At 48.5% G+C, this 27,148-nt stretch overlaps 1 protein-coding gene across 6 annotated transcripts in view; it reads left to right on the top strand.

The window, feature by feature from the left end:
- Positions 1-27,148, top strand: part of BIRC6 (baculoviral IAP repeat containing 6) — a 2,386,688-nt gene that overhangs the window by 875,418 nt on the left and 1,484,122 nt on the right. For all 6 annotated transcript variants that reach the window (XM_086926902.1, XM_086926900.1, XM_086926901.1 and 3 more), the window contains one exon: positions 2,312-2,531. In XM_086926902.1, coding sequence (XP_086783028.1) covers positions 2,312-2,531 — 220 coding nt within the window. The remainder of the gene's footprint in view (positions 1-2,311; positions 2,532-27,148) is intronic.

The raw sequence follows: 27,148 nt of genomic DNA, 5'->3' as shown, positions 1-27,148 counted from the left end.
ACCCATCATTCCTTTTTTCTTTCGCACACTGTTTTTATACTCTCACAGTTTTGTCTAATGGCTCCGCATTGTGGCGCGGAAAAGTTCTCAGAAGAAAACTGACGTAGGCGCGCCTGGGTGGGACGTATGTGACCTCGCTGACGTCACGTGCGCGAATGACTCGGGGGCGGAGTCGCGTGGTGCCGTCCCCCTGGCGCGCAGGGATGCTGTGGCAAAAAAAATTCCGGGTCCAGTCTCACGCCTGGGGATAATTTTACGTGACGGAATCTGCGGCTAGAATCGTCTCTACCAGATACATCGTTACTGAAGATAAGTAACTCATACATTAGTAAAGTATAAATGAAGCACTTTTTTGGTAATTCTGAAGTCTCATTTAACAAATATTTGAATACGATCAAAACACAAGAATACACTAGGTGATGACATTAAAGTTTCTTCTCAGTAAAACTGTATGCCTGTGCAGATGTAAATCATTTCATTTGGAAATGGGATGTCTGTAATGGCAGTGTGCTACCACACTCTAAATACTCCTCACTATGCCGCTCCCCTTTACACCACTCCACTCTACAACACTTGACTTCCCTCTATGCAATTCTATTCTATGCCCTTCCACTCCACGACACACCACTTCACCATGTGCAACTCAACTCTATGCCACGCTACTCCACGTCATGCCACTCTACTCTGCGGTACTTCACTCAACATCCCTCCACACCACTGATCCTACTCCACTCCAGTCTATTCCACTCCACCAGTCTCCAATCTACCCCACTCCAATCTACCCTACTCTACTCAGTCTACCCGACCCCACCTCACTCCAGTTTACTCCACTCCAATTTATACTGTCAACCCCACTCCAGTCTACCCATATCCAACCTACTTCACTCCAGTCTACCCCATTCCACCCATTTCTATCCCACCCCAATCTACCCCAATCTATTCCATTTCAATCAACCACAATTATAAACCACTCCATTCTACCCCACTGTACTTCAATCTACCCTACTCCAGTCTACCCCACTCACTTCTTCCGGATCTACCCCAGTCGAATCCACCATATCTACTCCACTGCAATCTACCCGCCTCCACTCCAATCTACCTCAGTCCACTCCACTATGATCCAGTCTCCCCCACCCTAGTCTACCTACTCCACTCTATTCTACCCCACTCTGCCCCAATGTACCTCAGTCTACCCCACTCCAATCTCTACCCCGACTCCAACTCAATCTATCCAACTCATTCAAATTTGCTCCATTCCACTACAATCTATCCCAGTCCAATCCACTCCACTCCAATGTACCATACTCAACTCTACCCCAATCTACCCCACTCCAATCTATCACAATCTACCCACTCCATTTTACCTCATTCCACTCCATCCCTACTCACTCCAATCACCCCACTCCACTCTAACCCGCTCCACCCCAATCTGCCACACTCCAATCCACCCCAGTCTACCCTAATCCAGTGTTCCCCACCCCAATTTACCCTATTCCAATTTACCTCCATATACTGCACTTCAGTCTACCCCACTCCAAACTACCCCACTTCATTGTACCTCACTCCATTCCGATCTACCCTGCTCCAATCCATACAATGTATTTCACTATAATCTACCCCAATCCACCCACTCCACTGTTATCAATTTACCACACTTCAATCCTGTCTACAACACTCTCTACCCTTCTCCACTATACCCAATCTGCACCTACAAATCCCACTCCAACTCCCCCAATCCACCCCAATCTATACAATCCACTCTAATCTACCCAGACCACCCAGTCTACCCCACTCCAATCAGCCCCACTCAACTCCATCCAAGTTACTCCACTCCAATCTACAACAATCTACCCCTATCTGCTTTACCCCAATATACCTCACTCCAATTTGCCACATCCCACTCCATGCCACTAACATTTAGCAATCCTGAAAAGTAGTATCACTGGTTTACATGTCTAAAACACATTTCCAAATCCACTAGCTCTTGCATAGGAGAGACCTATTTGCTGTGCCAATGCTTGTTTTGATTGTGCCTATTGTTTTGGAGTTTAGTTGTGCAATGTTAATAGTACATTCTTTCAATGTTTAGTTTAGAGGGGATTTGAATAGGTTAATGTGAAAGAAAGGGAGCTCAAACTTGAAGAACTTTGCAGAGTCTTGCTTAATATTGAAATTAAAGTATGATTGAAATTACTATTCTCGGTTCAAACAAATCCTAAAGATCTGCTGGTAGCCTAGCATATTGTTTGAGAGTATTGCTAAATGACTTAATTCTAAACTAGCTGTTGGGTTTTTTTCTGTCTTAAAATAGGGCACTCTGTTCCAGCGGTTCTGCAGAATACGTTTCATGCACAGGCATGTGAAGAACTATTTAAGCATCTTTGTATCAGTGGAACTCCAAAGATTCGATTGCATACTGGTCTTCTGCTGGTTCAGCTGTGTGGTGGTGAGAGGTGGTGGGGACAGTTCCTCTCAAATGTCCTTCAGGAACTGTACAACTCAGAGCAGCTTCTTATATTTCCCCAAGACAGGTGAGTAGGCTTATTTGGATTGGAAATATTTGCCTGTTTTTTTTTTTTAGATCCACGACAAATGTTTTCTTTATTTTTTTCATTGTGAAATCTTTTAGGTTCACATGCTCTGCATGAGTGTTGACTTCATCCTATAGAGATTTCAGTCGCAGATTGCTCATCTTAGATTATTCCCCAGGTGTCAGACTGGATTTGCAGATTTTTGGTGAGCAGTACCCATGCATGCCGGTAGGTTGTGTCATTGGACTCAGTTTCATCATCTGCGTTGGAAGGGATGTGCACGTTGCCTATATAGGCACCACCCCAGCGTGCTGACATAAGTTCCTTGTTTCTGCGCCAGTCAGTATAGATCTGGGGAGTACTACCCCAGTCACTTTTGAATGACCTTTTTACAGCCTTTGTCTCCTCGTGTAGAGGATGTCCACCAGAAGGGCAAGTTATTAACCATGCAGCTCCTGTCACTGGCAGATGGCAGTGGACCCACTTTTTGGTTAGCCTCTCGTGTCTTGAGCGAGATATCGACTCCAAGACGATTGGATTGCTGTGCCATGCAGCTCAAGACCCTGAGGGAGCGTTCCTTCAAGCACCACGTCATCAGACGGCAAACTGCATCACAGCGCTCTAGATCTTGGTTGCCAGGAAGATCCTGAGATTGTTTGCCAAGTTGTACCCGGCAATCATTCGTCCCACGCGATTGTCGTTCCACTCCAAGTTTCCGCGCCTTCCTGGGTTTCTCAGGGCCGGAGTGATCCCCATCTAACTGAAATCATTTTATGAGGCCATGCACCTAATCTTCAGTCGGTCTGACCCCTTTGTAGCGCTTTTGGGCCCCTTGGGTCTGGGAGGAGATCCTGCTGGTCTTCCGCGAGCGTGTTAGCCCGCTGTGTCTGTGGAGCCGAGATATCCATTGAAGGATGTGAAACACCAGTCGACGACTTCTACCTCCCCTGCACCCATCAAGTGCTAATGCCATTAACGTCCAGCAGAGGCGTCGCCCCCATCATCCTTCTCAACTCTGATACTGAACCGGACATGCCAATATCTGACCCAGCACCTTATAATTACAACAGGCCTAGATTTGGTTAATACGTGGGAGGAGTCTGCTGAATCTTATGATTATCAAACAGAAGATACTTCGTAGACTTGCTATGAGGATCTGGCTCATGCCAGTAGTCTGGACACCTCTCCAGACACTAGCCTAGTCTCTCCTACAGTTGCTACATACAGTGCTTCATTTGCTATGGTGGTGCGGTGGGAGGCTGAGGTAATGGAACTTACACTGCCCTCCGTGCAGTCAAGGCAATAGTCTTGACGGAGGTGCTTCAGCCGGGAGTTGTCCCCACAGAACAATTGTTTCCATTTAATGAAGCCCTTACAGCCATCCTTCTCGAGGCCTGATTCAAGCACTGATCAGGACGATTGCCCACAATCATCCCTCCCCAGGGGACCCCAGTTTTCTCACACAGCACATACCCTCGGAGAGCTAGGTGGTCCAAGCTTCCTTGTCCAAAATTAAACGTGGAGCATTCCCTCCTCCCCACCGGATAGGGAATCCAAAAACCTGGATACCTTCAGTTAGAGTATTTTCTCTTCTCCCAGCCTGGCATTGTGGTTGGTGACCACTTCGTACCTTTTGGGTCAGTACTTCCATAAGATCTGGGACTGCGCTGTGCCCATGATCTCAGAGGAGTCCAGAGTCATACTCTCTCGGGCATTTACTAACTGGAGTGATGCAGCCAAGTTCACCAATACATGTGAGTTGGATACAACTTACTCGCTAGGTAGAGGGATTTTCTTGCTAGTGGCCCTTAGATGCCACACCTGAGTGAGAACCGCTGGATTGTCAGGGGATATCCAAGCTTTGTCATGGACCTGCCCTTTGATGGCTTCTGTCTGTTTGGCGAGAAAGTGGACTCAGCGCCTGAGAGCGTCAGACAGTAGAGCTATGGCCAGGTCCTTGGACCTTATTGTGGCCGCCCTCACCATCCTCTTTTGTGGCCACGGAAGGGATTTCCAACTGCATTTCTACACTTGAATACACCTCGGCCAGCAAGTTTTGTAATCCTTTTGTGGGCGAGGATGCGGTTCCCACAGACCACATGGGACAAACAGTCATAAGTCAGGCCAGTCTACCCCAGTCAGCTGCAGCCTCCAAATTCTTGAAGTTTGCCCTCTGACTAGCAATGGCATCCAGTGGGGGGGGGGGGGGGAGGGGGGGGGGGGGGGGTAGGATACACCATTACTTGCACCACTGCAGGTCAGTAACATCCGACTGTTGTGTTTTGTAGCTTGTCCAAAGGGGCTCCCCTTCGTGACCACCTTATACCCCCCTACCACTCACTGACGACAAGCTGAAGGAATACCACTTCTCCTTGCTCCATCAGGAAGTATTAGCAAGTTTGGCTAAGGGAGCCATATAGAGTGTGCCCGCATCAGTAGGTTGTTATTACTATTCCTGCTACTTTCTAGTGCATAAAAAGGACAGAGACCGTTGTCTGATCCTAGACCTGCGCCGTCTCAACCTGTTGCAGAAAAAGGAGAAATTCAAGAGGCTTAAGGGTGCATAAGTCTTTTCTGCCCTAAAACCGGAAGACTAGATGGGAGTGTTGGACTTGCAGGATGCATATTTTCACCTCCCCGTCCTACGTGCCCAAGTCATTAATTGCTGTTCACAGTGGGTTAAGAGCACTTCCATTTTTTCATGCTCTCTTTCGGCCTTAACAGTGCCCCTTGGGTGTTCACAAAAATGATAGTGCTGGTTAGCTCATCGGCGAAGGCCAAGGATTCCAGTCTTTCCCTACCTCCATCATTGACTGTTAAAGGCAGTCGCACCCCAGATAACTGTCTCCCACCTCCAGACTATGGTGCATTTACTGAGGTACACTATCAGTGTGCTGTAGTCACATATGACCCATTCTCAGACACTCCCTTTCATTGGAGCCTATTTGTACACAATTCATTTTCTGGCTTATCCTCCCGAAAGGCGAGTCCAGGACATTCATGCTATGATACTGATGTTTCAGCCTCTAGCCTAGATTTTGGGGAGAATGACACTGAGTTGCATCCTGTTTATAAGGCATTCCCACCTACATATGCAGGCTCTGCAGTGGGACATGAAGTTCCAGTGGGCGCAGCATCAGGGATATCTCTCCAACATGGTCCAGATCTCAGTGGAAACTGCAAAAGATCTGCAGTGGTGGTTAACAAACCATGATTGGGTCAGTGGCAGACCCCTCTCCCTTCCTCAACCAGAGCTGATAGTAATGACAGATGCGTCACTCTGGGGCTTTTTCTGGCGGAAGATCAGGAGACTAGTGTTCAGCAGATCCGAACTCCACATCAGTGTTTTGGAATTTTGGACAATCTGTTTTTGCATTGAAAGCCTTTCTTCCTTTAATTATGAGAAAGCTAGTATAGGTGTTCACTCACAATATTACTGCCATTTCTGGCACTGCAACTAACAAGGCTTTGCGCCTCTGGACATGGCTTGAACACCAAGGCATTTCCCAAGTGGTCCAACACCTAGTGGGCTCCCTGCACGCCAGAGAGGATAAATAGTATATCCCCCCAGTGGTGACGAAAGGTCTATTTCAAGAGTGAGAAGAACCTTGGTTAGATCTTTTTGTCTTTGTCAAGAACGGGCAATGTTAGCAGTTTTGCATGATGGAGTTTCCAAGGCGACTCCTGCTTGGAGACACTTTTCATCTCTAGTGCAGGTCCATCCTCCTGTATGTGTTTCCACCAATATCACTCCTGCCCAGAGTTCTCAAGAAGATCAGGAACGAATGGGCCCAAGTCATTCCTGTGGCTCTTTATTGGGTATGGAGAGTCTAGTATCAGAGCTGTTGAGCATGAGCATCGGTCCTCTGATCAGGCTGCCTCTTCAGGAGGATCTTCTGTTGCGGCAACAGAGCAGGGACCTGAACCGAACCTGAAAAAGCTTTGCAATCATGTGTGGAAATTGAGCTCCAACAGTTGTCATCCTTTTTCCTTTTGGACTGAAAAGTCTGTTAAAGAAACAGCAAGAAAGACAAGTTGACAATATGATATGGTTTTGATGCAATAATTAGCTGCAGAGATCAGCCAGGCTCAACCGAGAATGGAATCTGATGTCCAACGCACATTCCAAAAACAGCGTCTTATATACTCTAAAACCGGGACAGAAAGAGGTTACAAGCATAGTATTTGTATCGCAAATGTGTAAGATTAAATCAGCAGATAAAATAATTTCTTGGAAACAAAGCGCATATAGATATGGGTCACATGGCCCTTGCTTTGCCTATTTAGCAGAAACTCCCTCTTTGGTTTTTGTGTTCTCAGAATCTAAACGTTATTAGCAACATTTCACATCCAGCACGCCTAAACATTGTCTAAGTGTGAAATGTGTTTTTCAGCAGAAGCTGGCATTTGCGTCACTATAAACAGAGGCAGGATGTGCAATCACCAATCCAGCCTGTGTACGTACTTAGTGTGTGCATGCATCAGTAACACAATTACAAAGGAAATAGACTATATTGTGTTTGGCGCATTTCGGCCCATCCTAGCAGATAGAAATTGCGGTAAAATAACTTTGCAGCTTCTGCGCTTAAGCACTACTGGTTTAGTGATTCTATAGGGAGATATGATCTAAGTTTCATGCAGTAGCTCAGCTCATTGACCGCAAGCTATTCCCTGACCTTTCAACAAACGATGTGACCTAATTAGCTCAGCTAAACGCATTATCCTTGGTAACATATTATGTCTGTGCTGAGGCCGGTGCTCTATTGGGGCCTAAAATTGTTTCTGACTTGAAACCTTTTCATGAAAGTCTCAGGCCTCAGATCCGTGTGGGTCTGTGAATAATGTATCCCATTTTCCCTATATCAGCCTTCCACCATAAGCAATGTTTTCCTAGCAGCCTGGTGCAATGTTATCCTAGCAGTCTAGCATCCCTCCACCAAGACCATATACGCTGACTATTGGAGTAAGTTCATGACTTGGTATGCAGATATGCATGTCGACCCTCTATCTGAACCTCTTTCTTAGGTTCTCTTATTTATTCTTTCTTTAGCCAAGCAGGGCTCTGCTCTGGGCACTTTAAAAGGTTACATTTCTGCAGTTTCTGTGGTTGCCTTATCTGCCATCCCTTTCACATTCACATTTGCCAAAAACCAACCCCTAGAGGTTTTCGGAAAAGTCTGTCAGAGCCAAAGCAGCAACCACAGAGCTTGGTGAATTCCTGTCCTTGATATCTGTCAGGCAGCAACGTGGACTTCTTTACATACGTTTATGAAGCAGTGGAATTGAATTACACCACCTACTGGTGCGCAAGGGACTGCTCATCAAACGTTTCTGAATCCAGTCTGACACCCTGGGATATATTCTAAGGTAAGAAATCTGCAGCTAGGCAGAGTCGCTACTAGATAAAGTATTACCAAATTTAACTAACTAGTTCGGTAGAGTCCTTATGACTCAATTTGATGCCAGTGGTAAGCTCACAATGTCCCTGAGTGCAACTTATATTTTAGATCCTTTATTACGCCATTGTGTACAGTTGTGTATCAGTAGAAGTCCAGAAAATGAGAATATGATTAATTGAAGTCGGTCATAACTGGAGCAAGTAGACAGTTTTTTTGAACAATGGACTTAACTGTATTGGAGAATGTGCACAGAGAAGGTTGTCGTCTGAGGCCACTCATCATTCTGGATTGTGAGCATGTTGTGTAGGTTCTGCCTTAACAGCAACAGAAAGTTTGCTGTAAATTTCCAATGCTTGTCTTGAAAGCTAAAGACCGGAGTTCGTAGACAAAAAGTAATTTATGCTTATTTGCCTTAAGTTGATACGGCAAAATTATTGAATTAGGAAAACTGCGGAAACAAGCTCCTCTTTCACAGCTCATATCTGACTGTCTAGTGCTGACAATGGGTGTCCCGCACTGTATCTCAATGGGCAACCAGGCAGGAGGCCTATTTGCAGGACACACCTGCAATCAGTCCTCCTTGCAACTGGCACAAGATAAAGTGTACCCCCTCCCCAAGCCTCCCCGCACCATCCGTGAGAGGCCCAGGGAGTGGCATTCCCTTCGTAAGCCCAATTGCAAACAGACACCTTTCTTCAATGGGATCGGCAGGGGCACAAGAGGTTTGGTAGTGTGTTGCACTGGTGCAGGGCTGCCTGCTGGTGAGCTGAGAGCGAGGCCCTCGGCAGCTGCCCATACTGCCCAGGCCCAGCAGATGCCGTGGTTGTTCTCCTTTTCAAGGCCCTGTTTGTGCACACAAACTGTCGGTTACGGGGTGGCTCTGAGATTCTGGCATGGAAAAAACAAAAAGTACTGACAGTTGCGTGCCTGGGTGATGGCCTAACCAACGCTTCAAACAGCATCACATGTAGCCACTTGACATCGCGCGCAAGGGGTATGGCTCAGCAAAATGTTCCGGATCCAATCTGAGACCTGGGAAATTCAAAGGTAAGGAATCTGAAGCCAGATAGTCTCTACCTGATAATGTGTTACTGAAGGTAAGTAACTTGTTCGTCAGGACCAGAGGCTCAGATTATAGTAGTTTAAATCTGGTTGACAACCAGTGATGCCATGCCTGTGATTGGCTAAAAGTCTCAAACATACAGTCTGAAAACCAAACTACTGCTCTTCGAATATCTTCTAGGCCATACCCCAAGGGAGAAAGCCTTTAAAGCCATAGCTCCCCTTATGGAAGATGTGTTGGTGCCAGCTTCTTGTAAAACCCATCACACTGAACGCGCGATAGAGGTTCCCAAAACGCGTTTGAAATGTTTCTTAAGTGGTATAAAGAGTTGGTCTGTCCCTGGAGGACGATACTCTTCAGTCATGGCTTAGTACGATTTCAGGCAGCGAACCACACACAGGTTGCTGTATCAAGGAAAAGCAGGATAATGAACCACCAAAGTACTAGACTTAGTTCATCTAGAAATGGTGAATGATACACCACCTGAGGTAAACAGTTGCGCTGTAATATCCAGTGCCAAACATCAGGCACTCTCTAACAAGAAAGGAGACATAACGGCACTGCCAACTTATCTATCTGATTGAGACTACTAGCCGCAGATTCCTTAACGTAGAATTATCCCCAGGCGTGAGACTGGAGCCGGAAACCTTTTCTGCCCCAGCATCCCTGCCCGCCGGGGGGACGGCACCACGTGACTTCGCCCTGACGTCGTCCGTGACATCAGCGAGGATACGTAAGTCCCACCCCGGCGTGCCTACATCAGTTTTTTCCGTGTGCAACATGGATCCGGATTGTGTCCTGGCCTGTTTTCAGGCCTTCTCTTCTTTTTCACGCTTTGGCGTTAGTGGAACAGTGTGCGAATGCCTTCGGGCTTCAAGACGCGTACCTCCTGTGCTCGTCCCATGTCGGCGACCGACCATCATCCGATTTGCATGTGGTGCCTAGGTGAACACCATGACTTGGAGTAGTGCGATGCCTGCCATCACCTTAAACCTAAATCACGGCGGGAGCGCCGGATGAAGTTGTTGTTGGCGCGCTTGTCCGGGTAGGTGTCATCCCAGCGTCCGTTCCCTACCTCGGAAGCAAGGAGCCGCAGGTTTCGTCTGCGACATAGTCTCTCGCCACGACCCCAAGGGCGTGGTTCACCGGCTGGTAGGTCCTTCAGTTTGTCTCCGAGGCCCTGTCCTGGTTCCGCGGTGGGCGCCAACTCCCCTCGGGACATGCGCCCCGACTGTCACCTTACTACCTACCGTTTCGAGGCGCAGGGGCGACTAGGGCCCAAATGACAACCTACGCTGTGGCTCTGCAGGCTTCTTTTGCCCTTCCTCCACCTCCTGAAACGTCATCGTATCCCTTGCCTCACGTGGGGACTTAAGCGGAGTCGCCGGCGGCTCCGGCCCCAAAGGTTTCGGCTTCAGGTCGTAGGAGGGTGGTGTCGTCGAGGTGCGTCCTTCGGGGCTCCCCTCTTCAGCGCCTGGCGCCCTGCCTCGCCGCAAATCCCTATAGGAATCCCTGCGGCATTGCAGGAGATTGCCGCGACCCCGGGCTTGCCTCAGAGGACCGAGGGGGCTGCCTCGCCAGAGGTCGAGCTGGTGCCGTCTCGGTGCTGAGAGCCTTCCTCCCCGACTCCGGTGGAGTTACGGGTGGAGGCACGGGTGGGGCCCGGACCTGGGGCGCTTTCCCGAGTCCCTCTCGGTCCTCCACGCAGGCAGCTGCCCTGTCTGAGGCCGAGCCGGCGCCGCCGCTCCTTCGACATTCCGGCGTCGACCCTGCCCCATTCTCCTGGAGAGCACGTGGTGGCAGAAGTCGAGCCGGCGCCACAAGTGCCCACTCCGGTGTCGATCAGGTGCCGGTGGCGAACTCCACGGAGCTGCCCCGGCATTGGGTTCTGGATTCATCTCCTGAGGTCCCTTCTCCAGAGGTCTGTCGTCTGTTGGTGTGTTCCTCCCAGGAGACAGGGCGCCGTATTGTTGCCTTTTCTCCGGCCTCTTCCTCGAACCCTTATTTTGTGGCTTGCGAACGGCTTTTCCTCCGGCCTCTCCACCTTCTCCTGAGGCCCCTCAGGTTCCCCATTTATCTGTGGATCCTCCACTATTCCGGGGCTGGCCGACCCCCCTGGACTTGGGGATGGACGGCTCAGTCTGCAGCAGTCGCCCACGTAGGAAATACTTTCCCCTCTGCGGCGCCCTACTGAGGCCAGTGTTGCCTTTGTATGGGCTATTTACACAGCTGCTGGTATTCTGCGGATTGGTGAACCTGTCACTCCGTTTCCTACGGACAACCTTTTGGAAGTTCTCCACCAGGGCTCTGGTGGACGGGAGTTGTTACTTCCTTTTGAAGCGTCACTCCACAATTCTCTTATGGGGGTTTGGGGTCATCCTGCCAAGGGCGATCCGGTGCCTCAGGTGCTCCTGCATCACTCCTGTCCCGCTCCGCACGACCCTGTCTGTCTTTCCTTCCACCCTACTACTCAAGACTCTCTTCTGCGGGATGCCTTTCCGTGTTTGCCTGTGGTGTTGTTGCCTCTGTCTCGGGCGGCCCGTGGTTGGATTCTTGGGGGCGTTATCTCTTTGCTTTGCCATGTGTTGGATGGTAGGGAGTTGGCAGTGTTTATTCTTCGTGCTGCCTTGAATGTTGCTGATGCTCTCAGCCCTGCTATGGCCACCTCTGTGGCTCTCCATCACCATGCTTGGCTATGTGATGCCTTTTTTCCTGAAAATATTAGAGAGCGTCTGGTTGATCTACCCTTTGACGGGGTCCTTCTGTTTAATACTTATGCAGACTCCGCCATTCAGCGTCTTCTTGCGGGTCTCCGTCCTCCTCCTCCTCAGTTGATCCTCTGGGTCTTGGTGAGAGGTGTTATCCCACTTGCTCCTGGAATCTGGGGTTGGAGTGACCGTTACACTTTCTGTGTGGTTTGCTGTGCCCTTGGGGTCCCTTGGTTGGCTTCTTCAGTTGGCTGCTGGTTCTGCCCTCCCCCTTTTTGGCAAGAGTATACTTTTTGGCTGCTTGCTAAACCTTCTGTGGTTTCTGCAGCGGGTATATAGTTTTGTTCTCCGATGCAGAATTTCTTCCCTAAGAGTGGTCCCCATAATTTTCTTGGGACGTGTCATACCCCATGTGGGGTACTTGTAGCTATTGCATAGCTTTCTCTTTCGCTGGGAGGGTGTGGACTCTCCTTTGCTGGTTCTTGCCTTTCCTGGTGTCGTTGTATTCCGCTGGTGCGGTTTCTTGATCATTACCTAGGTGTAGCTGGCGCTGCTTCAGTTCTGTCTTTCTAGGTATCTGATGTATAGACTGACTGGCTTGGTATGCCATCTTCGGCGTTGTGCTGCGGTGTTTCACCCTCCTGTCCGCCGTTTCGGCCTGGTCTTCTGTCTAGTGTTCCAGGGGGGATGATTTCCTGTGTTGACGGCTGGGTCCGTCCTACTTGTTCCTCCTCTTATCTTCCGGCTGGTCCCTCTTTTTTCGTGGGTGGGTTTCTGTCTGGAACGTTCCCCTCCTTGGAATTGTTCGAGATTTCCCTGGCCCTTGCTCTTGTTTGGAGCTCGATGTGGTCTGGCGCTCGGCTCGGGCGCTTGTCTGCGGTCAGCTGCACCGCTTGCTCTGCTGGTCTTCGACCGAGGACCTTGACTTGGGTCCTTGTGCTCCTATCTTTGTTTTCGCGGGGGCGTTTTGAGACTACGCCTTTCTTCCCATGTCTGCCTTGTTGCCTGAGGCGTCGTTCCTACCTTGCCTGTTAACTTCAGGCTGTGTCAGGTTCAACTGTCCCTTTCACTGCGTATGTGTTCCAGTGGAGGGCTTTGCCTCCATTCTGCCTCTTCTTCTTGGAGTCTTGGGGTTATTCTTCTTCTTCGGTATTCCTCTGCCGTTGTCTATTCCTCTGGGCTTCTGGCGGGAGTTCCTGGTTCCTTGACAGTGTTTGGGGTGTACTGTCCTCCCTTCGTCTTGTCTTGCTTCCATTGATTGGTGGGGATTGGGCCGCCCCTCTCATCTCCTCTCCTTAACACATCCCCTGTGGGGCTCTGTGTTCTTCTGAGCTGGTGAGGTCCTCTTCTGCCTGGAGGGGGACTGGGTTTCTCCCTGTCCCTATGACTCGTCCCCTGTAGGGCCCTGTATTCTTCCAGGCTGAGTGGGTCCTCGCAGACCCTCCTCCCCTTTGGGTATGGCAAGGGTATCTATTCTACGTTAAGGAATCTGCAGCTAGTAGTCTCTATCAGATGTATGAGTTGCTTACCTTCGGTAACAATGTATCTGGTAGAGAGGATTCTAGCCACAGATTCCTTCACGTCCCGCCCTTCCTCCCCATTTCTGCGAGGAACCTTCTTGGTCTTCTGCTCTCGCCTGCCTCAGGGCGGCTGTCCTCTGTGAGTGCCCTTTTCTTACTCCCTCCCTAGCGGGATGCTCGCCTTGTTGCTCCATTGCTTCCTTTCTGGTGATTGGGTGATGAATTCCTGGGTACTTCTGCGCCCCTGCACCTTGGTCTCCAATGTGGGGTTTGCTCGTGCTCTGCTTCCTTGTGTGGCTTGCACTTCTGACACTCGCAGTACTTGGGGTTGAGGTCCCTTGGCTGGGTCTCGGCCCTCAGTTCTTTTTAGGAGATCCTTCCTGCTAGTGTTGTCTGTGGGTGAATTATTGTTTCTCTTCCGTTCTGGCCCAGGAACCCTTCATTTTTCTGGGCGGTGGTTGCAAACTTCTTCATCTGTTGCAAATTCTTTCATATGCTTCCTGCCTTCGGGGAGGCTGTTGTATTTGTCTGCAGGATTGCTTTCAGAAGCTGCGCTCTGTTCTTTCATTCCGTGACTTGGTGCCTTAGTACCTGGCACTATTCTGGATGGTGCTTTTCCTCACCATGCATTTCTTTCCCTTCTATTTAGCTGGGTTTTTGCACACTGTTCCAGTATTCTCACAGTTTTGTTTGTGATGGCTCTGCGTTGTAACGCGGAAAAGTTCTCCGAAGAAAAGTGACGTAGGCGCGCTGTGGTGGGACATATGTATCCTCACTGATGTCTCGGATGCGGACGACGTCCGTGCGGAATCACATGATGCCGTCCCCCCGGCGCGCAGGGATGCTGTGACAGAAAAGTTTTCTGGGACCAGTCTCATGCCTGGGCATAATTCTACGTTAAGGAATCTGCGGCTAGAATCGTCTCTACCAGATACATTGTTACCGAAGGTAAGTAACTCGTACGTTAATACTTTACATGCCAAGTAGCTGTTATCCTTCCAAGATTGTTGCATTCGCAGTACCACAGTAATGTTCCATAGCGTGGAATATCACTGTTCAGGTGGAAAAGATAAGCGGATACCCTTCAAGAGTCGACAGAGTATTGTTTCCCTCCAATATGGCATGAAGAGGCACGTGACCCTCTGAGATCGCTGATTGGCATGCATTAATTTATCAGTCCATTCAGACAACTGTATCTCTTGGCCGTTGAACCGGCCCACACTTTTCTGCTCCCAAATGCCGCGTCTGCACAGGCGAGTTGGTGAATCACCGGTCCTGTTTAACACTGTTGCAGCATGGTGAACACGATGTTCATGAGGCTCCTGAAGTTTTATGCACGCAAATAACTACTGTGAATGCTCTGAATGTACTATCACAGTGGTACTGGCATGCAGAATTAATTCTGTGGACAAAGCGGTCCTTGCACTCTCCACTAACTAAAATGGCGGGGGCCATAAAGAAGAGCCATAAATCGCCTCCACTGCCCACCAGATGACCATGAGGCTACATACCAATGAGCTCAGGGGTCACCAATATAGAGATAAGACGCGCTCCTCTCCTCCTTGCAACACTGGAGCTGTACCTTCTCCTCCCCAACAACTAACACAGATGATGGACTAACCCGACCTGCCCTAGAGTAGAAAGGGAGACCTAACTCTCTAAAAAAAACTTCAACAACAGACAAAGGACTACTACAAAGGACGCCTGTTTCTGCATGTGCTACTCGGGCGGCCATCTAAACATAACCTAAGAACTGGCCTTTTTATACCAATCCCACCCACCACAGACTTTACATAGCATTGTATCTAAATCTTCGTGTGATTAAGTGTCTGCCTTTTACTGCAGTATTATACTCCTCATGGTATTTTATACATTTTGTGTAACCTGCACCCATTTTCACTTTTCCTCACTGGTAGCGCACAGATCGCGACCTCATATTTTACCGGTTGCTCACTAGGGTCATATGTGTCTATTGTAGCCTTATGTTTGCACCTATATTGGTTCCAGTATATCTTTTGTATTTTATTCCAGTAGATCTATAGTAGTACATTCTTATTTGCATATTGTATAATTTGTAAGCTGCACCCATCTCACTTTTATCCCTATTATGCACTGTTTGCCACCTCATATACTTTGTTCATTTGTAAGCTGCACCCATTCACTTTCTATTACTGGATTACACCCATGCTACCTCTTACATTTTGGTTACTCTGGGCCATGCACTAACGTCACTTTGGTTCCATTTTTCTGATTGCTACCTCATATATCCTGTACTTTTTTGTAAACTGCATCCACTCACTGTTTACTCCCAGACTGCACCGATTACTACCTCTCATATTGGCTCCTTCTGGCCACTCACTAGTGTCTCTTGCGCTATGTAGCCTACGGTTGACAGTTGTTTTTGCACATGTGTATTACTATTGTGCCTCCTCCCACACCCTCCTATACAGCCACCCCAACATGGATCTCATCGGCAAGCACACATATAGAATCAACTACCCATCCACTCTCACCAGAAAAGCCGCTAAACGCTTCAAACACAACTTCCTGAAGTCCCACCCTGAAACCCCCTTTGCCGACACCTACTTCTCACCGGTCAATGGAGCCCTGAACATTGATATCATCTTCCACACCTCACGCAGAGCTCAATGGAGAAAAGCGTTCCTCACCCTACTCACCGTCTCCACCACCAGGAAAACCGCCCATGGCTTAACTCTCTCCATCACACCATCCCAACTCTTCCCTGGCAGAACCACCATTACTATCTACAATAACGGGATTGTCCTAATTCAATCCACAGACAAGAACCTGGAACTACTAGACAACCTGTTCCCCAAGTTCAAAGAGCACCTTTCCAAGCTGCGGACCTCCACCCATAACTCCTCCAGCACAATCACTCCTGACGTCACAGCCCCCACCCACAACCCTTTTAACCTAGCTCAGCATCAGAACGACACTAACCTCACCTCTACCCTCAGCACCCTAGTCAATCACCTACCTGCTGTTATCACCCCACATACCTCAATCACAGTCACAAATCGCTCCCCCTCATACACTCGCCGCCCCACTAACACTAACCCTTGGACTCCCACACATACCACTCCCATTCCTCTCTCCCCTGACATAACAACTCCCACCCACAACTCCTCTAACCTAGATCAGCACCAGAACGACACGCAGAACGACAAATCCCACCCTTTGTCCCCCCCCCCACCCTCAGTCCCCACTACCACCCGCTTATCAACCATGCAAGGCACTCCACAACAATTAACATAACTCCCCCTCCCCACGACAGGACCATCCCCGACCCCATTTCCCCCCCCCCCCCCCCTCTCAGCCCTCACTACCCTTCAGGCTCCCCCATCACCACCAACATACACTCCACCACCACCCCGCTCTCTCTGACTGCGACCAATGCCCCCCTCTACGCCTCCAAAACCCCCCGCACCTCTTCCACGCCCATCGCCCCCATGCCCTCTCTCCTCCCTAGCACAATCCCGTACGACGACAACACGGAGCCCTTCGCGAACACCAACCCATCCTCCCTCCCGCACGATAATCCCCAGGTCAGCCACACACCCACGTTTGACACCCCCAGCACTCACACCTATCCCACGCTGGACAAGATTATGTCCTCCCTCCTTCAGCTCAAAGAAGACATTCACACCATCAAAGAGCTACTCATCACACCCCCCAGACACACCTCACTCACCACCACCTCCCCTCTCAAACTGCTCTCCACTCGTCCGGATGACGCTCCCAAGCTGCATCCATCAAAACAGGACCGCGATCCATGCCCACAATCGCAACAACCGCGCCCGTCGCCCACACTGGACAACGATCCCTGTCCACAATCGCAACAACCGCCCCCGTCGCACTTGCAACCCTCTTTCGGATCTCGACACTCTCACCCTCATCCGCTCCTACGATCCAGCTGCCCTAAACAACCCAACGGCCCGCACCTCCCCATTCCCACGATACGCTCAAATCCCAGTAGACCCTCTACACTAAACAGAATCTCCATCCCGAATAACCTTAGAAAAGTCCCCATCTCTCTAGTACCCTCTACCTCCCCTGACACACCCCGTCTCAAATGCACTCTCCTAAACTGTAGATCGGCCTCTAGACACTCCTCCACCATCGCCGATCTAATCCTAACATTAGACCTTGACCTAATCATCTTGACTGAAACCTGGCTAACCGAATCTTCTACACCTATAATGGACATTCTGGTTCCCCCCCAACTACCACATCATTAGACTTGACAGGTCCGGCAAGATAGGTGGAGGAATCGCATGCATACACAGGAACAACCTTTCAGTGCTGAAAGTTTCTGCATCGTCCCTACCCTCCCCAACTTCCTACGAATACATCTGCCTTGACATTATCAGTGAGGGCAAACCGATATGCTCTCTTCACGGCATTTACCACCCACCCAGAGACAACCTCCCCTTCGTCCAACAAATCATGGACATGATTTCAACCAATGCCGGACGACAGCTCACCCAAATATACCTTGGTGACTTCAACCTCCACTGGAACGACCACAATGATGCGGTGGTAAATAGTCTTAAAAACTTCCTCGACGCCCTAGTCCTCACCCAAATATGCAACAGCCCGACCCACGAGAAAGGCTCTATCCTCCACCTGATCATCGCCAAAGAGGACGCCATCCAGCTTGAGTCTATCCAACCTTGTGACTGGTCAGACCATCATATTGTCACATTCAACATCAATGAAAAAGTCAAACTCAACACTGGTCAATCCTCTAGACCTAAAGTCTGGAAAAGAGACCTGAAAAAACTCAACCCATACTCCCTACCCCCGAACAGCCGCGACCTCCTGCTCCCTCCCACGGGCGCCACAGATGTACAATCCTTGACTGACCACTATCTCAACGCCATGACCTCAATAATTAATGAGGCTGCTCCCTTGCAACTAAAAAGAGTCTCCGCTAAAATCTCCAATCCATGGTACGACGGGAGTCTCAATGAAGATAGACGAGCCATGCGAATGGCAGAGCGCACCTGGAGAACAGCTCCCTCTGCACTTCATCTGAAAAGCCTGAAGAAAAAGAGAAACGCCTACTTCAGGAAAATAAAGCGCTCAAAAGCAAACTTCTTCAGCCTCCAGCTCGACCAAGCAAAAAACCGCCCAAGAAAACTGTTTGAGCTAATCAGAACACAAGCCAAGGAACAACCCCAACCGCTCAGCACCTCGTGCAAAGCACCCTCCTGTGAAGACTTCGCCGCTTTCTTTACCCAAAAAACTGACAACCTTAAGAGTGACCTCCGCACTGACGCAAGCCTCTTCGCCCCACCCAACGGCATAACACGCACTGAACCAAAAAATATCTGGGACTGCTCAAGTGGTTCACCTCCTTTTTACACAACAGGTCGCAGAAATTCAAGAGTAACAACTTGATGTCCTCGCCAATACCTGTCTCGCTAGGCGTCCCCCAAGGATCCTCCCGATCACCAACTTTGTTCAATCTAGTTATGGAACCTCTCACTACCTTGCTACAAGCATCCAATGTACTTTTTCACATGTACGCAGATGACACCCAACTATATCTCAAACTACAATCCCCCAATGACATTTTACTCCTGAACTCAACGATCAGAAGCACTCAATCCTGGCTTGCCAATAATCATCTCAAACTCAATGCTCTGAAAACAGAGTTCCTTCTGATCTCACCTCCCGCGAAGATCTCTACCACTCAATCTTGGCTTAAACAGCTAACTGCACTCAATGTCCAACCCACCATAGTAGACTCCGCAAAATCTCTAGGCATAGCTCTCGACTCCAATCTCAACATGCAGCATCATATCAGCAAGGCTACTAAGGGAGCAAACTTCCAAATCAAAATCCTGAGGAAACTTAAACCCTTCCTGCCAGCCAAAGACTTCCAAAATGCAGTACAAGCTCTAGTAATCCCGCAAATTGAATACGGCAGCATCGCCCTTTGCGGTCTTCCGTTAACCACTACTGCACCCCTAAGAGCTTCTCTAAACGCTGCAGCGAGACTCATCACGGGGTCAAAAAAACACTCGCATATCTCCCCTGACTTGAAATCCTTGAACTGGCTGCCTTTGGAAGCTAGAATTCACCTGAAAATCGCCTGCATGACACACAAGGCTGTACATCTGAGCTCTCCCGGATACCTCGCTCAGAAGCTGTCAATCTCTGGCGGCGCTAGAAACACTAGAGGCACTAAGAATCTTCTGCTAAAACCTCGAAGATTCCGTAAGGAAAAAACTTATAAACGCTCCTTCTCAGGAATGGCACCCAGGATCTGGAACTCACTCCCTCCCAAAACCAGGCTCATCTCCTCCATCACACTTTTTAAGAAAGAAGTAAAAGCTATTCTCATGGCCAAATACACTTGACCTATTAACGTTATCCGTAAAGACTCTGCACCAATCTGTATTATTCTGCATGATCCCTACGACTATGTGTTTTACCTGTATTATTGACTTACTTGACTATCTATGCGCACGTAATACTTGCATTATTGATGTACTGTAATGTACTGTAATACTTGCATTATTGATGTACCTGTTTTACTTTACTCCCTAATGACCTGAGTTTCACTCTTGTGTTGGTATTCCCTGCTTTGTAAAGCGCTCTGATATCTGCAAAGATCTTGTTCGCGCTATATAAAACTTTCAAAATAAAAAATAAGAGAGGCAGCCTGTTTCGAAAGGCCTGCAACTTCTCAACGTTCCCTGTAATCTTGCAAACCGTTGGGAAGAGAGTGCCTTCCTGAACCAATGGGTGCAAGTTGCCATGAGAGTCAGTCAGAAAATGAGGAGTCTGGTAAGTGGGATTGGAAAATCCATGGAAAGTTCCAGAAGAACTGGATACCATACTTGAAGTTTCCATAGCGGTGTCACTACAGCACCGTCAGTCTGGCGATCATCGAGAACGGAAGAAATCCATACCCCCAAACTGACTCCTGGAGGAAGGCATCCATCGCTTTTGCTAGAGGGTCCGCGCGCCACCTGAAGAAGCACTCTAGTTGTTGGTTGGGTCTTGACGCGAAGAGATCCACGTGACCCGGACCCCACCAATCCATAATCCTCTGGAAAAGAGAGGGCTCTGGTTTCCATGCAGTGGAATCCCTCAGATGTCTGGATTGCCGGTCCACTGCTTGGTTGAGTTTTCCTGGTAGATATTCCGCTGTCACCAACAGATTGTGGTGCGGGCAATGATTCCAGAAATCTCTGGCCATATCCACCAGTGCCTTGGAATGGGTACCTCCCAATCGATTGTTATAAGGCACTGCTGAGATGTCCATCACTAAGAGATTAAGAGAATGGTGCAGGAAACTTTGTTGGCCACTATACTCCGCTTGGCGAAGTATCCTTTCAGAGGTTCCAGACAAATGATTTTTACAGCCTCCTCATGTTTGAACCACTGTCGGCCTGTGATAAAATCCCCAAATCGAGTTCCCTGTCCCAGGCGACTGACATCCGACTTGATAACCAGATCCGGGGCTGAACCGAAGGTTTTCTGCGCCTTAACGATTGAAAAAAAAACTGTTGCTAGACTGAGAAAGCTCTTTAAGGAAAGGTTTTTCGAAGAGACCCCCCATTCGCCACTGGACCAGCCTCTGTAGTGTCCAACTCACCCAGTTTGGGTTTGATCTCGATGAGGAGTGAGCACCTACTCAGTTGAAAAAACACAATTGGCGTTGCCTAAGATAAAGCGGCCCACTATGCCTAACCTGAAAGGATTGTTTGATCAATGACCTCCTCTGCTGTGTCAAGTATTTTTGTATGAGGCTCTAGGATATCGAGGACCTTATTGTGGCAGGAATTCCAGGATGGGTCAAGGCTCCTGTCCCGGTCCTTAATAAATTTTGTGGTAAATGTCACCATCTTACTCTCGATTTTCTGAGTATTCGTCTCTTTACCGGATTAGGATTGTCTAGGGCACTCAGCTGTCAGCCGACCCCAAATCTGTGTATGGTAGCCTTGTCCTCCAGCCTGGTTTTCTTGACTTTGTCCTCTTGTCCCCTCCTTCTATTCAGGCCTGGTTCATCACCAGAATCCCCATAAGGGGTCTCTGAATCCACCTCAGCATTGTCATATGTCCCCAGATGGGAATAGGAATCGTCTTTGGGGGAGCAACCAGGCTGGGAATCTTCCAGAGTATCCAAGGCATCAAGACGTTGTTTCCGGAAGTCAAGTTGCAGTCTCTAGAAGGTGTCAGAGTGAGGTGATTCTGCCCTAACTTTGGCAGCGATATGGATTTACCCTTGCTGTTACTTGCACATGGCGTATCGAGAGGAGGCGCCAGCCTCAAATTTCCCATTCGTGGGGTAAAATGTTGCGCCTTGCAGTCGTCCAATGATTTGTCTGCCCGGGCTTTAAGCCCAAAGAAACTGCCCTTTCCTGGGATGCATCAGTGGCATCTACCAGCTCTTCATGGATGGGTAGGAGCATCTGATCTTTCTCCACCTCCTCCCAGTATTCATCATACACACTTGCCATGGCTGTTCAGAGAATAACAGTGAATAAACCAGTCTAGCCTGAATTCAGGCAGCAATTGGTTAAACCATTGTTTGTTTTTATTAGTAGTGTTCGTGCAGACAGTCGATTAAGGGAATTTCCCTCTGATTATACCAGGACAGCGAGGAAAATGGTCAGTTGAACACCGCTTATCTGGAGCCCAGAACAAAGGTACTGAAGCTGTCAGACTGCCTCGCACGCCTGTCAGCAATGTCTTCTCTTCGCTAACATATAGAAGGAGAAGACCGCGAGCTGTCGGAGGCATCGAAGAATGTGAGCAATGTGGGACAAGTGCGTCCTCTTTGTTGCCAAGGACACGTCCCATAGTGGGCCCTGCCGCAGAGGGCGTGCCTTGCAGTAAGCGAGGTATGCGTCGAGAATGCCTGAAATGAGCAAGGCATCCTCTGATGAGTAGACGTGCCTCCTCCACATCTCCGGCCTTACACTGCAATCCTCAATCCGGTGGTAGTGAGGTCTCGCAGTCGCCCACGCCCCCTAGCAGTGGGCTCCCGGTACCACGGCGCATGTGCACAACGTGGAGGGGAATCCCTCAGAGAGGGATGAGCACACCTTGGCCAAAAGGCCAGGGAAAAAAAAACATGTGCATGCAATTATTGGAAAGCACTCGATTTAAAACAAATATATACACTAATAGTAACAGTATTTCAACAAGGTATATGAGAACATACTCATATTAATAGTATTTTAACATGGCATATGAGCACAGTTAGTAAGCATAAAGGAAAACACTTACTTTGCTTCTGAACAGCGAAGAAAGAGGAAGGGTTTTTCCTTGATGTTGGATATATGGGACTAACTAACTCTGTATGTTGTTTTATTGAGTTTGCTTGAAAGACTCATTGTAAGAGGCTGGCTTAGTATATGGTGCACACTTAGGTGATGCACCCTGCACTAATCCAAGCAACCGAATGGTGATTTTAATGCTCTTTGACACCCATAGAAAGCTCTCAGTGGTAGCTGTGGTGAGCCGCTTTCAGGCTTATCTTGAAGGACTGTAAAGCAGCTTGTCTTACAAGTTTAATCTTATAATTTAAGTTAAATGAAAAAGAACCACACAGTGTTTATATAAAAATACTCCTATTTATTACAAAACCTTACTAACACATTGGTATATCTCCTACCCGGAGATATCAACACTACTCAAGAATATTTCTAATGCAATCAGGTAAGTAGCACAAAATACAGTTATGTCCTGGGGGAAGACCAAACCATATACTAAAAATGAAATGCAAACTGCAAAGGATGACAAGATGGACAGAACTTGGACAAGAAGACCCAGAGGAGCTGGGAACAGGAAGAACCACCCGAAGTAAGTACCCAGGAATCCCACAGAGGCTGTGTGCAGAATGGAAACACAGCCGCATGACCAATGGAAGTCAATGGAGAAGTCACGGTTGAAGTGCAGAAGAAGGACCCTTCCCAGCGAACCCCAATGAATTTCCTTGCGGGACGGATGATTGGAGAGCCACTCCAACGTGGATGTCCCGAGAACCAGGTTACTTACACTAGGGAAGCCAGTTGCATTGGGGTGAAGAGATGTTGGAAAGCTCCAGAGATGACAAAGGAAGACTAAGAAGAAAATGCCTCTGGAGAAGATGGTGAAGAAGTCATAATTTAATCCAAGAGTGGATTCTGGAAGTGAACAACCTATGCCACTCGGAGGTGACCAGAAGGCACAAAGACACAATGCCCACCAATGGCAGGAGATTCTGAAGAGTCAACGGTGGTCTTGTTGCTGCAGCTGTGAGGACCAGGTGATGCTGAGGAAGACCAGAAGCCCACTTTGAATGTCTGTGTCTAGGTGGTCGGGTCTGGCGGTAGCACCAACAAGCCTTGGTAGCCGCAACAGTTGTGGAGAACAAAGAAGGAGCAATGTTGGGATCAGCAAGGAACTCACCAACAGTAAGAGCAGCAGGCCCAGAGAAAGCAGGTAAGCCCACTGAAGCAGTAGAAGACCCTCAGGAGGACCCACAGGCCAAAGTAATATGAGTCGCAAGAGGACCTCGAGCAGCTCGCCAAGAACGAAGGCCTACGGTGTAGAGGATGCTGTGAGGACGCTGAGCTTGGAGGGAAGAGATGTTGGAGGCTGGAGATTCTTCTATCTCGAAGTACAGAGCCAACATTTTTGCAACGGAAAATCGTCGCTGTGCACAGGGGTGTGGTGTGGTTCCAACGGGAAGTACTGGGCTCAAAATTGCAGAGAGGACAGTTCAGGCCTTTAGGGAGTTCCAGAATCACAAACGAGGTTTCTGAGCCTCTGGAATTCTGCAAGACGACTGGAACAGCAGATTGGTCAGCTTCGTTGCTGTGCCTGCAGATGCAGGAGAGTGACTCCTTCCCTCCAAAGGAGATTACTTTGGGTGTCCTTGATGTCCAGAGGTCCTTGGAAGAACCTGGAAGAAGCACAGACACAGGTGACAAAGAAGACTTGCAGAACAGCGAGACTAGGAACAGCAGGAGTCTTTCTTGGTGCAGTCTTGTTTCCAGGCAAAGTCAAAGTTTCTAGACGGTCGAAGAGTGACGTGGTTTCAGGTTTGAGGCTTGGGAGGATGTTCCCATGTTTTGTCCAGTTTCGCTCCAGAGTGGAAGCCAAGGTCTCCTTGAACTGGCTCAAACTGTAGTACGCAAGGAGGGCACCAAATGTGCCCTTCAAAGCTGTCTGGTGGCGCAGGCAAGCACCCACACCCCACCTCAGCCCAATACACAGTCCTGTCTGGGAGGTGGTAACACCTCCCTATGACAGTAAACCTACTGCTCTGCCTTCCCCTGCGTAAGCTAAGCTCAGCAGCAGGAGGCCTAATCATGTGTGTGGTCTGCAGCAGCACTAGCTTGCTATCCGACCCTGAAAGGCTGTTACCAGGAGTACAGGGGGCACCCCAAGGGAGCCCTCAGTACATGGGATCATACTTCTAAAATTGGAATCATGGTTGGGGTATGATTCCAACATGTGTGATGCCAAACCTGATCGGGTTGGGTGCAGCCACTATAAAGTTATAAATCTTGTAATGGCTGATGCCCACTAGATGTCCACTATAGGTATTAAAATGGCTGACCGCACTTAAAAACCCTGAAGAATCAACTTTGGGGTTTGTAGGGGTGTCCTGCTTGTGCAGCTGCGCTCTCACTTATAACCAAGCACCCTGCCCTCAGGACTAAAGAGCCTGCCATAGGGGGGACTTAAAGGTATTAAAGTTCAGTGACCTCAGATATGGAAACTTATATCTGTTTTTAGATGTACAAGCGCCAACTCACTCAGGTTGATATGGAAGGCCTGTAGTCACAGTTTAAGTGGATTGGCATGAGTGGCACAATACATGCTGCAGCCCATGGGCAACTCCAAGAGGCTTACACTGTCTTCATACCGAGTTTGACGCTAGTATCCCTCGTCGGAACTGCTGGAACAGAACCCTTGTGCACCATGTCGATTTGCCGTTGCCAAGGCTTGTTGACTTTCTCCTCCAGAGATCTTCGGCTCTAAGAAGCTCCGACCTCAAGCAACTCCTGCAGGCAGCCTAGATCTTTGACCTCACCACTTCCTCTTCACCAAGGGCCTTCTTCATTTGTGAGCTGCCCGAGGTCTTCTTGCGACTCCTGTGCCTTCGGCTTGTAGGTCCTCTTGAGGGTCTTCTTTGGTTCCAGTGGGCTCCCCTGCTTGCTCAGGCCTGCTCTGACTTACCTGGCAGTGGTGAGTCACTTGGACCTTGCTGGTCCCGACACTGCACCTTTTTAATCGACTACGTTGTTTGCTGCTGTCAAGGATTGTTGGTGCCCCTGCCAGCTCTCGACATCCGATGTGGGACAGCTCGCAAACAGCTCTTGGTCTTCCACAGCATCACCAGGTCCAACCAGCTGCAACTTCAAGGGCACCGTCAACATCTCCTGCATCTCCGACATCGGTGAGCATTCGTCTCTTGTGCCTCCTTGTCACTCCTGAGTGACATAGGCTCTGTCACCCCCTGCTTGCAGATACCCCTCATCTTGAATCCACATTTGGGTTCCACTGGACTCCTTATTCTTCTTCTCCAGTGGCATCTTTCCTGAAGTCCTCCATTGTGGTCTATGGTGGTTTCCAATGTCACTTGACACCTATGCACCTGGCTTCCGTGCTGGAGGTATCTGGGTTCCTGTGGTATCCACGGGTTGGGTGACTCTCCAACCTTCCATCTTTCACAGGGTTTCTTCAGTGTCCACTGGGCAGGGTCCTTCTTTAACCACTTGGATGCTATGCTTCTGGTGGAACTTCAATGTAATTTCCATTGAAATCAATGGAAACTCCATGACGAGTTACCCTTGTCATTAGCGGCGAAGAGGTTAAAAGTGCAACCGCGACTTACCCATTGACTTGTTTTGATCACACGGTCGTGTTCCTACTCTGCACACGGCCTCCGTGGGGTTCCTGGGAAATTACTTTGGGTGGTTCCTTGGGTCTCTAACACTTCTACGTCTTTTGGGTCCATTCTTGACTTGAGTCGTGGTTCGCATTCCACTATTTTAGTATACAGTTTGGTCTCCCCTTGGAGACCACTGTGTATTTGTGCTACTTACGTGCTCTATTTCCTAAGTATTGTGTGTATTGTTTTTTTTATCTCTAGGTAGGAGAGAGTACAATTGTCTTTGTGAGTGTTTGTAAGCACTGGTAAAATAAGGTTCTTTACACTCCTTCTGAACTAAGCCTGAAGGCTGCTCTCCACAACTACCACTTGGAGAGCTATCTACGGTTTTCTAAGACCACTAAAATCACCATAAGAGTTGTCTGGATTATTGCAGGGTGCTATTCCTACATAAGTGAGCACCATATACTGAGCCGGCCTCTCACACTAGTCTGTTTTAGATTTAATTTTTTTATGCAAAAGCAAATATTTACAGTTATCCACTAGAGATTTTTGCAATTGCCTACAATGAAATGCTTAGTCCTATGAAATGTTTTCAATACTGTATTCTTTTCATCTGAAAAATAACATGTTTGGATGTGGTATTGAAGCAGAGAATTTAGCAAATTCCAGTCTTTGTTTTCAGTTTTTTTTAAAGTGAGGTTTTTAGTACATTGAAACATTAACTAGAATAGTTTGACAATCAACTGATAGACAAAGGTTTAGCTTTCCCATACAAGGAAAGTGCTCTATCTGAACAGAAATTGCAGATTTTTTATGGAAAACACAGTCCTAGTTTTAATTTTAAAGACCAGAATGAGAGTAGTCTTTTCTGAAGGATATTTTTCCTAAGAGCATTTTAGTGCATCATGTTGCACACATTACTGCTGCTATACAGGAGATAAGTTAAAAAATAAATATTAACTAAACTGAAAGATTAACAAATCTTAGACAGCCAATAGTCGCTCCTGAACCCTCTTCAGTAATATATGAAATATCTTGCATTAAGTATTCAGATAG

Source organism: Lissotriton vulgaris, chromosome 6, assembly GCF_964263255.1.
Source record: "Lissotriton vulgaris chromosome 6, aLisVul1.2, whole genome shotgun sequence".
Taxonomy (NCBI): domain Eukaryota; kingdom Metazoa; phylum Chordata; class Amphibia; order Caudata; family Salamandridae; genus Lissotriton; species Lissotriton vulgaris.
This window is presented reverse-complemented; position numbering and strand designations above follow the sequence as displayed.